This window comes from Cystoisospora suis, assembly GCF_002600585.1.
Source record: "Cystoisospora suis strain Wien I chromosome Unknown contig_193, whole genome shotgun sequence".
NCBI lineage: Eukaryota > Apicomplexa > Conoidasida > Eucoccidiorida > Sarcocystidae > Cystoisospora > Cystoisospora suis.
The window spans coordinates 3,780-19,222 of NW_027152995.1; the positions used below are offsets into that span (position 1 = coordinate 3,780).

General features: G+C 44.0%; 2 protein-coding genes across 2 annotated transcripts in view; both read right to left on the bottom strand.

Annotated features, from left to right (window-relative positions):
• Positions 1 to 2,935: 2,935 nt before the first annotated feature.
• Positions 2,936 to 5,653, bottom strand: CSUI_000527 (uncharacterized protein; the record flags this gene model as incomplete). The annotated part of the gene is made up of 2 exons (XM_068060761.1): positions 5,073 to 5,653; positions 2,936 to 4,263 (listed from the first exon to the last, which is right to left on the bottom strand). Exon 2 carries the CDS (start codon positions 3,905 to 3,907, stop codon positions 2,936 to 2,938), a length of 972 nt encoding a protein of 323 aa, XP_067927262.1. The 5' UTR covers positions 3,908 to 4,263; positions 5,073 to 5,653.
• Positions 5,654 to 7,575: 1,922 nt separating this feature from the next.
• The window catches only part of CSUI_000528 (dead deah box helicase domain-containing), an 8,643-nt gene continuing 775 nt past the window's right edge, over positions 7,576 to 15,443 (bottom strand). Inside the window, exons 2-7 of the mRNA XM_068060762.1 lie at positions 13,290 to 15,062; positions 12,154 to 12,255; positions 10,523 to 10,674; positions 9,890 to 9,973; positions 9,233 to 9,405; positions 7,576 to 8,292 (exon numbers count right to left, since the gene is read on the bottom strand). Of these exons, the coding sequence (XP_067927263.1) occupies positions 8,053 to 8,292; positions 9,233 to 9,405; positions 9,890 to 9,973; positions 10,523 to 10,674; positions 12,154 to 12,255; positions 13,290 to 15,062 (2,524 nt within the window). The 3' untranslated portion in view covers positions 7,576 to 8,052. The remainder of the gene's footprint in view (positions 8,293 to 9,232; positions 9,406 to 9,889; positions 9,974 to 10,522; positions 10,675 to 12,153; positions 12,256 to 13,289; positions 15,063 to 15,443) is intronic.

Sequence of the window (15,443 nt, forward strand, 5' to 3'; positions counted from 1 at the left end):
AAAGTAGTGCGGCCTGGCTGCAGAGTCCAACGAAATCCTGTTCTACTGACCGCTGTTAGGCCGTAATACCTCCTGATTACATGGTGACAGCAGGCTTCTGTCGACGGTGTGATCTGATGACAAGCTTTCCTTGTCTCCCCTAATGATACCTAAGGCGGGCAAAAACCTATCTGGAGAAGAGTCCGCCCTAGTGAAATGAAGGCTGCCCATGTTTACGCTACCAATTGAGTGATTTCAGTTTAGTGACGAGAAAGGGTGCCTTGGTCCCGCACGCGGTCGCACCGAAGAAGTTCTGATCGCGTTGTCTGCCGCCGTATGGGGGTTGGATCGTTCGTCGTTGTCGGCGTTGGAGGTGGCCGCAGGAAGACACCAGATGTCCTGGTTCTCCCTGTCTCGATAGATGCCATAAGGTGGGTAGTGTTTCGTCTACCGAAGTTCTGGGAAAGAACACGCGTGTATAGCATGACTTGAGGTCTCAGTAGAATCCTTCGTAGGGGCATGCGTGAGAAAACGTTCCGTTCCTTTCCTTGGTTGGTGTTCATGCGTGCCGCACTCCGCATTTCCGGCTGTTGCTGGTAAGAAGAACGAAAATCTGGCGGAGCCGTAGAACTACCTGTGCATGCTTTATTCTTCAATGCAGTCCTTCTTCCGGAAAACTTTTCTTTCCCAGCCACGAGAGACTGGGGAGGAGAGGGGGAGAGAGAGGTCACCTAGTTGCATTATTTTGGGTGCTTTGGCTGCTAGAGAAAAGAATGTTACTTCATCACTTGAAAACAGTTCAGGGGAGAATGGCTTCTCAGACAGATGTATCAAAGACGCAGTGACATTATAGTAGGGGAAGGTAGCAAAAAGCGGGGAATTGCGTAGAGTTCTACGAAGTTACTCCGTCCCCCGTTCGCCGGCTACCTCTCGTAACGCTATGCACTCAAGACAACTTCTTATGCTCCCGGTCGCAATCTGAGGACAGTGACGTCAAGCAGGGTACCCAGATAGAAAAAGGAAACTACAGGGGCGATCGTATACGGGTGTAGAGAGCTATTCCGAGAGTCTGCATCTCAGACAATCCCCGGAGATGCAGTCGACAGAGCTGCGCGTACTGGAATCCCGGCTACCGGGGTCCCGCGGATCTCATAGTAATTAGCGACACGAGGATGCGATAACTATGGTGACAGAAAAAGGCAGACTCGCGTCCAAGGGGGACTTGTGAAAAGCGACTTAGTTTGATGCAGAAAACAAACTGCCCCAACAACCGACAACGGAGGGTCGAAATTCCAGTAACGAGCCCCGGAAGAAAAATCGGTCGGAAGAACTTCGTGAATCGAGGAGCCGAAAGCAGAACCGCAGGACCAGCCAGACCAGCAAGCCGCCGCTAAACAATCAGCCCGTCAGGACAGAAGCGCGCAGCAGGCCGTCGGAAAAAGCTAAGAGTCATTGCTGTCCCGAGGGAAGTCGAAGGGATCAGGCCCTTCGCGGGATCCGGTGCTACCGACCGGAGAACAGCACTTCCCCAGAGCAGAACAAGCCAGAAGCCTACGCTTGCAGACCACCACCTGTTCCACCGTCCACTGCTCACAACCTGAGCGCAACCGTTGCTTACAAGCAATCTTTCCGCACGATGGTAAGACCCCCCCCTTCCACAGGCTGTGATGCTGTGTTGTTGAGAGCTTCCAACGAGAAAGCCGTTGAAGCTCTTAATGAAAACTGCAGTCGTTGCGGGCGCCAGGCTATCAACTGAAATGGCAAGGGAGCGCTGAAAACGCAAATCCTCTGGCCATAGAAGTTAGAGCGCGCCGTCTGCCAGGGCGAGTGACGAGCTGAACGGTCACACCTTTCTGTAGTTGACAGCGCATCGCGCTACCGAACTGACATTCGTGCATTCAGAGGCCTTCGAGACATTGTAGGTAAGTCTTAGCCTTTGGCAGAGCGCCTCAAGAGAGGTCGGGTGAGGAGGGGGTCCGTCTTAGACGCAAGAAAGCACGTTCCATGTGACAAGGTGGGCGCCGTTTGCTATTCTACACAGTGCTCAGTCCCTTTACCTGCGACACCAGGATGTTTCGTTGATATTCACGCTGACTGACTCTGATGTGCCCCGCCTTTGCGTACGAACAACACACACAAGCAAGCCGCCGGTAGCCCCGTGAAGCTGAGGAGTCCCCGTGTAGGTTCATCGTGTGCCGTGTGCCTTTACACATTACATTGATGTGAACACCTATCAAGCCTCCCCTAGGGTACAGCTGTCAAGAAAGATTGCCATCCGCTCTGTGTACCGCAGGTGACTGCGTTCATGTCATTTTCAGGGATCAGATCATGTCAGTAGGCTGCTCCCAAAGAAAGCATGTGAGATACAGCCAGACTGGACACTTAGAAGTTCCGCTGCTATTATCGTGCACTAATACAGAAGATGAATCTGTCGTACTACTCTATCTTCGCACAAAAGAGTTAAACTCTAGCGAGGCATTCTCCCAAACAAGTCGCCCGTGTACGTAACGTTGTCTTCCCTCCTCAGGCGTCAAGGAAGAGCAGCGATCCCCCGTAAGCAACAACCGGCATTCTCGTGATCTTCACGACGACAGGAGACATCCGTGCTTGGCACGCCTGCTCACACAAATCGTAGTCCCCGAAGTGAAGACATGAAAATGATGTCTCAGATCTCACTTTTTCAAAGCCGAAAAAAGCTGAGAGAAAAAAAAGTGGTGTCCGCGGAACTTTAGTATCAAACCATCATCAGTTACACCGCACTCATACCCACACTCCATCCATCCCATACACGCCTGTCCGCACATGAGCAGAAGACATACACACACCTTCTGAGAGAGACGTAGTGCTCACATTTTCCGAACTTCCTCATTATCCACTACCGCCATCTCCGACCACGAAAAGCCTCCTCTTTCTTCCCTACTTTCGCCCGCCGTCTGACACCCGCACATCCCCCCTCTCACACCCTTCTTTCCTTCTCGGCTAGCTCGTTGCCTGAATGTTCGAAAGGTTTTCGTTTTTCGACGTGATCTACTAGCGTAAGCTCGGGTCTTTTTGATTCCTCAGTCGCCTCTCCCTGCCCCCTTGCTTTCTTTTCTTCTTGTCCCCTTCGTAGCATATCTTGGTAACGCAAGTACCTTTGTCTCTGTTGCTCAACTTCTTTCCGTATTTCCTCCGATTTACTTTCATTGTAGCCTAACATGTGTTTTAACCGCTCATCTGCGACAGCCTGATCATGAGAAGAACTCCTCATGTGAACAACATTCTGATGAGCTTGCTCTGCGCTCGCTAAAGCAGCAACCTTGTGGAGATCTCGTTCCCTATCAGGGTGCATAGTCGCAGCCCTAACGAAATCGCGTCCCGCCTCTCTCCACGCTCTCCCAGCACCTTCGTCACCTTGAATGCTTGCACGCACTGCAGTACCTAGCTTACTGAAAGTCACACCGGCAGATGCTGCTGCCGCGCTGATTGTTCTTCTCGGATGAACAACTAGATTCTTTACCAAACGAAATGGAGCTGTAAACGCATGCCACACACCCATCCCAACCTCCTTTCCAGCATCAAGCACGATATTCTGTGGTGGAGCTTTCGTTGTCGTTGTTGAGCTCGCGTCTCTTTGTCTTTTGATACGTTCTAAATCGGCCTTCAGTTCCTCTTTCAAATCGAAATCTCGATCCTCTGGCAGATAATGCTCTAAGTCTACTTCAGTAGTACTGCTATCTACAGCGACTGTCGTCGTTGTCGTCACCGGCTCTTCTGCCTTCACACTTAAGAGACCAAAACTCCCTCTACCTGAGAGGCTTGGATAATGAAAGAAACACGGAAAAATGAAAGGAAAAACGCATGTAGAAAGCAAGAAAAAGACTGATGAGCAACGGCGGGAGAAGTACATGGGGAAGAGAGAAAAAGGAAGCACACGCCCGCTCGCCATGGTGATGAGAATGGCACGGGCGAGAACCGACGAAATCGAAAGTCCAAAGAGAGGAACAAATGTAAGTCCTTCTCCGCTAAAAGAAGAAGCTTATAGACGATATAATGAATTTCTTTCTCTGCTAGGAGAAAATAGACAACAATGTTCTTCCTTTTGCCTTGTATTTCAGGCAACAGAAAAGATGCCCTCCACCGCAGTCACGAGTCCTCCTGATCCGCTTAGATGATATCCTTGTTGTCACGCTTCTTCTCTCTTTCGAGACACTCCGACCTCCGTCTTCGTCTCTCGAGAACCAGAAGCTCTTCACTCAAATATACAGATAGACTCGCACAGGTGGCCGTGCTTTACCTGACTGGCTATACAAAGGAGAACACAACGGAGAAGGAAGAAATCTAGTCGCTTATCGCGGAAAAAACTCATCCATATTCTTTTATGCGTAGTAGCACATAATTCTTCCCCACCAAAACAAAGCTCCGACGACCAACCATACATAAGCTATACTATCCTCCTTCCTTCTACTTCCTATCAAGTGAAAGATCTTGAAATGACTGATGTACACCTCCCTAGCGACCTGATTGAAGTCCTCTGTCCTCCCACTGAAGTCTCTCTCACTCGCTACTCGAGCTTACTTGTGAGAAAAATCTCTTCACTTCAGTTATACATACATATCACGATACATATACACTCAAAGACTGTTGATACCGCTCTAGTCACTCTTTCATTCTGTCTCCCAACTAACCCCCTGCTTCTTCTTCTAAAAGAACGTCAAACCCTTTCCGTCCATGTCACTCCTTCGCGACGAGAAATGAAAAGATAGCCCATGGGCAAAATCTCATGAAGAAGCAAGGAACCACCTCACAAACTCTCCCTGTCATATTTCAACTAAACAGAAATTAGAGACACAATGTTCCCTGCCAACTAAACTTGAAAGAGGAAAGTAAGCACCAAACAAAAAGACGTACGTAGAACACACAGAGGAAACAAAACAACATGTGCCTGTCTCCTTTCCTCTCCCCTACGCGCTCCTTTCCTCTTCACTGACTCCCTCCTTTCCTCGAAGTCAGCGAACACGCCGAACCCATCATCTTCTTTGCCCTTAGTGCACAAGCATTCAACAACCGTGAGCGTAGCCACACAACGACAAACAGCAGCCGTCGTCTCTTACCTTATTCTTTCTTTCCTCTGCTTCTATCTGGGAATCTTTCCCCCCCTTCGTGAAAACGGAAACAGACCGTTCACCGGGGAAGAGAAAAAAGAAGGAAAAAAGTGCTCCCCACCTCGAAAAGCCCAGGAGGAGTACGTACAGCACACGGGAGAAAAGGAAAGAACGAAGCAACCGAAGACGGAACTCGGTTCTACCGGAGGAAGACCTGTACGGACGACAGAGAAGATCTCCTAAGAAGATGGGAGGGAAAAAACAGAATGAGTGCCAAGATTGCCGTTGAAAGGAAGTGAAAGAATGACTGAAAAAGGAAAGAAGAAAAGAAAAAGGAGACCTTTTTTTTCCTTTGAGACGCCCAGGGCACGGCCGCCGTATCTTGACAGCAGCAGGGAAGACGGTAATTGAGAACCTTCTCTTTCTCTTTTTCTCTTGGAAAAAATAGTAGAAAGAAAGGATCAACCTTCTTGTATATCCCTTTCACTTAAAACAATTCAATCATACTTCCTACAAAATTCAAAACAGAAGAAACCTTCATGGAGTTCTTCAGCTTACTCCTACATCGTTGAAAGGTAAGAAAACACATCCGTATCGACGAAGTCAACGGATCGGTCGATTAGTCGATCCAACCCCCCTTCTCGCCGCTCCTCTTCGGCTAAGTGATGGATGGATGAGCGGCCCGCCACTCACGCGCTTGCAAGTCATTCAGTCCCTAGGGTGAGTGGTGGAGGCGGGAGTCAAAACTGCGAAAGGAGAGCCGGGAAGAGAAAGGTTTGAGACACACGGGGAGACCCTAGTCCGAGAGAGGCGGGGAAAGAGGGAGACAAAGAGCTGGCTTTTTTCTATTGAAAGGAAGAAGAGTCTGTTTACTTTTAAACGGAGAAAACGGTTGAAGGCAAGAAGAAGTCCAACGGTTGTCCTGGTTTAAAGAATTTCGGTGCGTGTTGATGTTCTTTGACCAGAGCAGATTGTTTGTGAATGATCAGGTACTGGAATTCTTGAAAACAGAGAGAAATTGGAGAGTACACAGAGAAGGGAAAGACCCTGACTGGGCTGTTTGGATGAGATAGAAGATAGATAGATAGACAGTAAAGCGGTAGCCAGATGACTAGAAACGGACTTTTTCTCTTAAAGAGGAGATGGAGAATCAAAGCACAGGTTGTTGCTTTGTTTCTTTTTGATGATTAGATAGCTGGCTCTTCTCTCCTTTCCGTCGATCTACAAAAAGGAAAGACCTGCTTACGAAAAATCCTAGTTTCGCTTCTCCGGATCTACACCCTTCTAGCAACCCGACGTCCCGCAAAACGAGTTCGGTGGCGAAGACACATGTGTAGCTTATCCTCGATAAGGGAGGCAGACCCTCGGTAAAATTTCAAAACTCCTTTACGGTTTATATAGATAGGTGTGTGTGTATTGAAAATAGATGCGGTAGGAAATTCAGCGAAGCGCGAGTGAATTTCGTCCCGGTGACCAGAGGGAGGAGCTAGGAGGCTTGGGGATTTCACGTCTTCCGGCAACGGTGATGCTGTTTCAGTAACTGAGAAGAACTAACAAGGCTTGTGTTTTCAATGATTGTTCGAGAGCAGATCAGATCCTTGTCGTACCTCCACATCTTAACAATGAAATATGGTTAGTCATTCGAAGCAACCGTATACCCTGTTGTGTATGTACACCCCGTGGGGTATGTACGCGCTGTGGTGTATGTACACTTGGTCGTGTGACTTCATCTGGGTGTACGTCCACCAGCGGTGGATGTGCACCGTCGATGAATTCAAACTCGTGATAGGCTCACACCCTTGGAGTACGTACACACCTGTTGGTTCAGTAGCTTCGTTTTAGGAATGATTGTTCGTCTTTCTCTCCTTACATAGAAGAATTAACTACTTTTGTTCTTTCCTACCTACCCGTGCTCCTCTCCTACGATACGAGAAGTACACAGCATGTAGCTTATCTCTACCTCCTTTCTCGCTTCACAGGTCGCTGAAACCTTGCGAGTTTGCTGCACCATCACATCACCTCCGAGTACCGTTTTTACGCTTTCTCTCGCTTCGTCATTCGACATCAACGGCGAACTCTTCAAATCAAGAGGGGAGTCATCTACCTACCCTTCACCAACCTTCGGCTCTACAGAAACAGTCTTTCTGAGGACTATCTATGTAGATATACCCCGGAAGTTTCGCTTCTATCCACACAAGTCGAATGAATAGTCGAGAGACACAAAGACCTATCAGTACAACTCTATTCTCAGCAGCCGTGAGAGAAGAAGGAAGCCTTCATCTTCGTTTCCCACAAGAGGAAAGGATGTATCGTCATCCGTGACAATTGACCTCTTCTTTCTTCTGTTCTACTACCCGTGCTTTCTACGTTCTACTCGGTTGCACCGAGCTTCCTTCTTCAAGATCCAGGGATAGACGTTTCGAGAACCTATGAATCGTATACACACCATCCTCTTCATCTCATCAGCACGGAGAAGTGAAGAAGCTTCATTCTCTTTCTTTATCTATCAACTTCTTGGACAGATAGTCAAATGCTTCTTGGCTTTACCTCACTCTCTGTCTAATTCTCCACTCAAAGTCAAGTGAGACGAGAAAAGGGAGACACTCGAGGAAACGGAAAAACAAACTGAAGTCAGAATCACGACAGTTAGCAATCGATGAAGGAGAACCCATAAGCAAGAAAGAGGGAAGATGTATGTGTATATACACCAGGATTTATTTCTACATATCTAACGACAATGATCTTGAAAACATGGAGAGAAGTAGTTTCTTCATATGATTTTCCTGAAGCTTCTCTTTACACTTGAGAAGAAATCAAGATCTACAGCCAAACGAAAAGAGAGAAAAGATACACAAACTCATGTGTATGGCAATAACGACGTCTTGACGCATGCGCATACATCGAGACATCGATTCAAGCTTCTCTTTCTTTCATTCTTTCGCTTTCTTCCTTTGTAATCTCGTACGTATTCAAGGAGAGATCAAGAGTGTTATCTTCGTTTTTGTTTCATTCCTGAGGCAGACGAAAACTTTTTCTTTCCCCTCCTGCTGGCTTTGCCTTGCGATGGTTTCTTGACTATCATAAGAGATCGATTCTTTGCACCTCGATGCATGGCTTTCGATTGTTGCCTACGCATCCATTTCTCTTTACTCTTTCGTGCCTCTTCTCTTGATTTCTTCTTATCCTGTCTTAACCGGATCTGCTGATCTCGACGTCTTTTCTTTGCAATCTAGGAAGACAAAGGAAAAACAGAAAGAAGACATAGACACGTGTTACCTTTCTTCTTCTTATGAAGTGGACTTTCGTTCTCTCTTGTGTTTCAAGAAACTCATCTTTCTTTTTCTTCTGCTTGTTTCAAAGCTCTTTAGGATGAAAAACAAAACAAAAGAAAGCAATCGATTGTGATGGGTAGGTGTATGTACACACCATCTCTGCAGAGTCTTGACGAGACTACGCGCTCACGCGGTAATCTCTTTTTTTCCCCCGGGTCAGTCTTTCTTCTCCTCTTTTCTCTTCTTGTTTCTTCCTTGATCTGATCGCGACTTTCTCTCTCGGCACTGTCGCCCAAAGATCTCTCTTCACTTCCTTCTCTACGAGAAAGTCGATCGACTAGGCAGTGAATACACCGGGATTCTGGCTCCAAACGGAACTAGCTCAGGCGACGGCAGGCCTACTATGTATATGAAAGGATTTTACATACCTGTATTTATACATCTATAGACAGGCCTGTACAAAGTATACCGACAGTGTACATATTTATGATGCATATATATATATATATACATAGATACCTCTATATATGTATATTCTAGAATGTACAGGTATAGAGAGATAGATATATTGACTAAGGATAGATAGATAGATAGACTAAAGGTAGATAGATAGATTAAAGATGGATAGAGAGATAGATTAAAGATGGATAGATAGATAGATTAAAGATGGATAGATAGATAGATTAAAGATAGATAGATAGATTAAAGATGGATAGATAGATAGATTAAAGATAGATAGATTAAAGATAGATAGATAGCATGTTATCTTGATGTATCTCCCGAAGGACTCGAGATGACTATGCCCGAAGTCGAGGGAGGATCGCTGTCGTCAGAAAGGGGAAGATATCTCAAGGAAAAAAGACGAAGAGAGAAAGAAGTTCTTCATTCGATGCTAACCTGATCAACTGTAGGTAGCGATCCCGCTCGTATATCGCCACTTCGAGTACCTTTACCACCTCTTCCTCCTGGAGAAGCCTGTTGAGAAGAATACACCCCGGCTTGTAACTTCTTGACGATTCTCTTCTGCTTGTGTGTCAGCTTCATTCCTTTCTTCAAGGCCTCTTGAATTCCTTTAAGAATAAAGGCAAGAACGAAAAAGAAGGAGAAAGAAGAGACAGAAATTGACGGAAAAGAAGAAGGACGAAGCAAGAAACAACCGAGAGAATCTTCTTCAATACGCTTTCTCTTCACATATACACTCTATACCAAGAGACATACCTGATACCATTATAATACACACAGAGAGATATGAATGCCTACATATATATAAATATATATAGATAGAGATATAGACACGTATGTCTACCTAAATATGTGCATGTACTACGTCTACTGATGTGAAGGATAAAGAAGCTTGATTGATATACATATCTATACATGACACATGTACATACACGTATATAGACATATACGCATATATATATATATATATGTATACCGTTCAAAGAGCGCGCTATGTTCATGATAGAAAAAACGATGAAGAAGAAGAACAAGAAGAAGACGAAAGAAAGAATATGAGAAGGAAAAAGAAGAGAGGAAGGAGAAGGCGTTTACCTTTATGTTTGTCTGTGAAGCTCAAGAAATTCTTCGCTTGGATCTCACGCCTGCCTGAGGGGTTTTTCTCGTCATCTCCGGAGTCTTCGCGTTTGCATTTCAAACACACCAGCAGACAAGGAAGAAGAAGAAGTGAAGAAAGAAAGAAGAATGATAGGAACAACAACGAGAAACAAAAGAACAAGATAAAACACATAAGCAGAAGAAGACCTCCCAAGTATATAGACAGAGAAGAAAAGAAGATAGGCGAAAGTGAAATATGCCTTCTACATACATATATATGCCTGCATATGTAGATATATGTGTATCTATGGACAACTTGATACGGAGAAAAGGACAGCTAAGAATCCACGTGGCTTCACCTCATATCTACACGTACTAACATATATGGTCCAGATCTTCCGATGTGGAGAGGTCGTATAGATATCTATCAGGATTGTGAAGCACATACCGAAGATTTCGAAGATAGATAGATATATCATGAATGAAGGAAATGACTCGCTTTCCTTTTCTTCTTCATCTTCATAAGGTCACATAAACGAGAACCAAGAAGAACACAAGAAAAGGAAGAAAGAGAAGAAGACATCGAGATGATTGCTATCTCTTAATCTCTCTTTGAGAAAATCTTCTTACCCTCGCCATCATCAGAAACGTGGCTCTCATTCCCGCCTCGAGTGTATCTACACCTGCCAGCGGAGAGGAGACCTTGGTCTTCTTCTTCACCTACACGTTGAATTCTTCTCTTTGTTTTCTTACACCAAAGAGCATACCGATGTGCGCTACTCCTGTACATACGCATGCATCGATGTGAAGATGAAGAGAAACGGCAACCCTCTTCTCTTTCCTAAACCTTGGGCGAACTTGTTCTTTATTCTTCTTTTGGTCGCGAGAGAAAGAAAGAAAAAAGAAAGGTGTACAAAGAGATACTCGTCTTGAACCGAACGGACTGTCCCCCATATGAAAGACACAAGAGTAGTTGGTGTATCCCTTCTCTTCTTTTCTTTTCTCTCTCTGCTTTTACGCGTCGATCATCTAATCAAGTTCTCTCAGCTAAATAGCTCTACTTGTACGGTCACCACATCTATAGGCATATATATATATATATATATACATATATATATACAAACAACTCTCTTGATATATGTTTGAAAAGTATAGCAATCAAGTCGACATATAAAGATATATATGGATAGATAGACTAAGGATAGATAGATAGATATAGATAGGTAGACAAATATACATAGATAGATATAGATAGGTAGACAAATATACATAGATAGACTAAAGATAGGTAGATAGATAGTTGTATGTATCTACGAGGCATGAAGATACTCGCTCTAATTTTTGAGCAGTGAGCGAAGAGTTGAATAGACAATGATCAGGAAGAGGAAGAGAAGAAGGTCCTGACTCCCGTGCAAAATAGACAGATGAAGATGAAGGCTAAGATATCTCTTTCTTCTCCTCTCTTTTTCCTTCTTCAGACACCGAATCTGCTGTATTCTATCTATCTATCTATCTTTCTCTCTTGTCTCCTACTCGATTTTGATACAAGAGCTGGCGATTTTTTCAATCAGAGATTCTCGACAAGCATTCTCTCACAAACATCACGACTAGATGGCAAGAAAAGAATACAACCCAAAACACGTGTATACACATGTGCAAACAGACCGCGTGCCTATACGTAAAGGCAGAAATACGTACATACACGTACCTATATAGGTAGAGCTCGACGTCGTCTGTCCAGTGTGTATATGTATATATATATATAGATAGATATATACCTACATGTAGATACTTATGATGATGAGTAGATGAAAGAGGGAGACGAAGAAAGAGAGAGGAAGCCAGAACACGAAGAAACGAGAGACTGAAACAGGGTAGATAGACGAGTCCATGCATGCCTGTACTCTTCAGCGAGAGAGAAGCTCTTTTCGATCAGACTTCAAAGAAAGAAGAAAAGACCCAAGTACTCCAGACAATACAGAAGGAAGACTGAGGTGTCAAGGCATCCCTATGCCCCCTCATGATATTCCTTACTTACTCATACTACACACATCGAATACACATATGAATATATATATATATACATACATATGTACTAGGTGCTATACACAAGAACGAAGGTTACAGAGACACACGTATGTACATCTACATGTAGAAGGAGAGAAGTGAGGTCTTCGCTTGAGAGATGTTGTATGCTTGTCCTAAGAGAGATGACAGGTAAAAGAAAGAAAGAAGTCCTCGGTATTTGTGTGGGTTCTCACGTCTTTTCTTCTTGTTTGTCTGAACCTCGCTTCCGTTTTACTGCATGGCCCGTAGTACTGTCAACCTTCATAAGAATGTACTTCCTCTTCTTCGGATCCCATCTATACATACAACACATACACACACATCTCTCAAAATCTTCTTCTTTACTCTTCTTCTTCTTCATTTCTCTAGGCACACGATCATTCCCCAATGAAAAAACTAGAGACAAACACATGAGAAGACTCCATCTCTCACCACTACAAGAAGTCAGCCCCAACACACACTTCTGCAAACACATACATACATCTATACCTACATGTATATATATATATATATACATTTATATGTATGGGCATACGTATAGATACAGAGAGAGAGATAGGTGTAGAGTGTGTATATACAGGAGATGAAAAAGAAGAAAATTCACCATACGACCTCTCACATATGCATGTATCTATACAAATATATATATATATATATATATATGCTTGTTTTTACGCAGATACACACATGTAGAGAGATACAGATATAGCTTCATAGGTATATGTATCTACAAGTATATAGAATACGAAAGGAGATATGAAGATGAGCGGTCAAGAGAGCTGTGCTTCTTGCCTTATGATATCTCTTCTCTTCTTCTTCTTCTACGCACACCTCTACTCACATTAAAAATTCATAGGGAAAGGAAAGAACAGAAACATCTGTACGAACTCTCGCTCTTTCTTTCTTCCTTTTGCTTCTTTAATTCTTGTTTCTGTGTACGCTCAGGTTCTCTTAGGCGAGTTTGGATGGAGTTTTGTAAAGAACTCCAAAAGACCACTCAGTCAGGCGATTGAAGTACCTTTGCTTCTTCTCAAGAAAAAAGGTAGGACAAAGGAAAGAGAAACAGAGAGAGAGAAGAGGAGAGAGAAAGACAGATGTACGTGGTGTTGTGCCCTCTCCCTGTCTTTTGTCTCCGGAGGAGGGGAGAAGAAAAGAAATGAAGAGAAGTAGCCCCTTCTTTCGTTTTTTCTCCCGAGAGATAGAAAGAGAGAAAGAGAGACGAAGAAGAGAAAGTGTTTCATGTAATATAGACAGATGTATGCAACAACTAGGTATGAAGATGTGTAGATAATATATAAGATAGAATCCTTGCCTTTGTTTTTCTAGATACTTTTGTCTCTTAAGGTCTTCATCTTCATCTCCTAGAAGATCTAGTACAGCCCCTTCAAGTACGTCTTTCTGAGTCTTCTCACTCCTGGCTGACGTAACATCGAGATAGAACCCACCGCATGCCTGAAACTCTTTTCTCTTCTTCATCTTTCTTTTCTCAAAGGCAAAAGACTTCTCCATAGTGTCAAGCTCATCATTATCATCTGTATCTTGATCCTCAGGAAAAGAAAGATTTTTCTTATGAAGAAAAGAAGAAGAAAGATCTCCTGTGTGTGGTGTCACTCCTCCCTCTTTAGCCATGCGTCTTCTTCGTCTCTTACTTATATAGACAGTCTTTTGTCTGTCTGAAGTTTCTCCTTTTTCTTCTTTTTCTTCTTCATCTGCATCACTTGAATCAGTCATCTTCTCTTCCCCGACTTCTTCATCTTCTCTTTCTTCTTCTTCTTCCTGTTGTTGGGCTTCCTGAGAATTGGTTGACCTCTTCTTCTTCTTGTTAACGTGGATAACTACATCTATACGATCATCTTCTTTTGCACTATCACAACTTTTCTCCCCTTCTTTTCCTGCGCCTTTTCCTTCATCGAGTGAGGCTCCATTCCAAAGCTGTCCTCTGTCTCCAGATGGTTTTTCTTCTTCTTTCTCGTCTTTCTTATCTGTACTATTGAAGACATCATCTTCTTCTTCTTCCAGACCACCGGAGGTGAGGTGTGAGGATCTGAGAGATTGATAGAATTGAAGTTCCTCACGTTTTCTCTTCATAGCTAGCATCGTCGATGCTGACAGTGCGGCGCCCATCATCCCTACCTTGGGCCGAAAGGCTTGAAGCCGAGATATTAGGATATCTTTGGATGAGATACAAGAACCTCTCTCGTTCTGTGAAACAACATCTTCCTCATCTCTCCCTCTTGTCTCCTCAGAAGGTATAGAAGAAGAAAAAGCCTTCTTCTCTTCATCTCTTCCACGAAGGAGAGATTTCTCTGAACAAGAAGAGGGAGAAGAAGAAGAAGAGGTCGTAGTAGGCATATCACATGAAGAGGCGTGACGGTCGTTTGTATTCTTCAAGAGCGATTCTGTACCAGCAAGGCCATCTCGATTCTCTTCTTGTTCTCGGTGACCCCCTTCATTCTTATCATCTTTCAAAATCCACGAGACGGACTCCTTCTTCTCTTCTTCTCCCCCATCCTTTCCTTCTTTCTCTTCTTGTTCTTCTTCTTCTTGTTCTCCTCGGTGAACAAGAAGAGAAGATGATGAAGAGGAAGAAGCAGAGATATCATAAGCAGGATGAGGCAAGAGAGTTAGTCGGCTAATTCCCCCGTAGTCTTTGAGAAGCTCCTTCGCTCTTTCTACACTTTTCCTTGAAGCCGATTGTCGCATCTTGTAATACATCTTTGTAGCGGCTGAAGCTGATCGACCCGACGTCGCTGTCTCTTCATCGTGCTGGACTAAATTCTCACAAAATTCCACAAAGTAGTCAATCGATTCTGGGGGACCTCCTAGGAAATACACATCTCTCTTAACAGAAGAAGAAGAAGGAGGGTGTTCTTCTTCTCCGGAATTCACATTTGGCGTTGAAGTAGGCGGGGAAAGAGGATGAAGAGATGAAATAGAGCTCGAAGAAGAAGAGACTGAAGATGAAGAAGAATGGGGGTGTTCAGGCTTTGATACAGCCGAAGAAGAAGAAGAGAGAGGAGACAGATGTCCTCCCAAGAAACTCATTAACTCGATAGCATAGGGAAGGTCTTCTATCGTTACAAGGGAGATACCTACGCCGGGTCTAAACAACAGAATGAAAGAAGAAAGAAGAAAGAAGCAAAGATAAGAACAGACATCCATATACCGCCTCCTAGCCAATGGAAGATCCACCGTGACAAGGTGCATATATCATACATGTACGAATGCAGATTCATAGGAGTAAAGAGACAGATATCTCAAACATACATCAACCTGCGGAGATCGATTCTGAGTATACACACACTCTTCATTTATCTATTGTTGATCTACCTACTTTAGACTTTCTGTCTTTGATCTATCTACCTATCTTCAGTCTATCTATGTATCTATGTATATCCAATCTATCTACTGACTTGTATATCTAGATGAATAGATAGATGTATTGAGTACCCGCAAACAGATATGTGTAGATACATGTATCTAC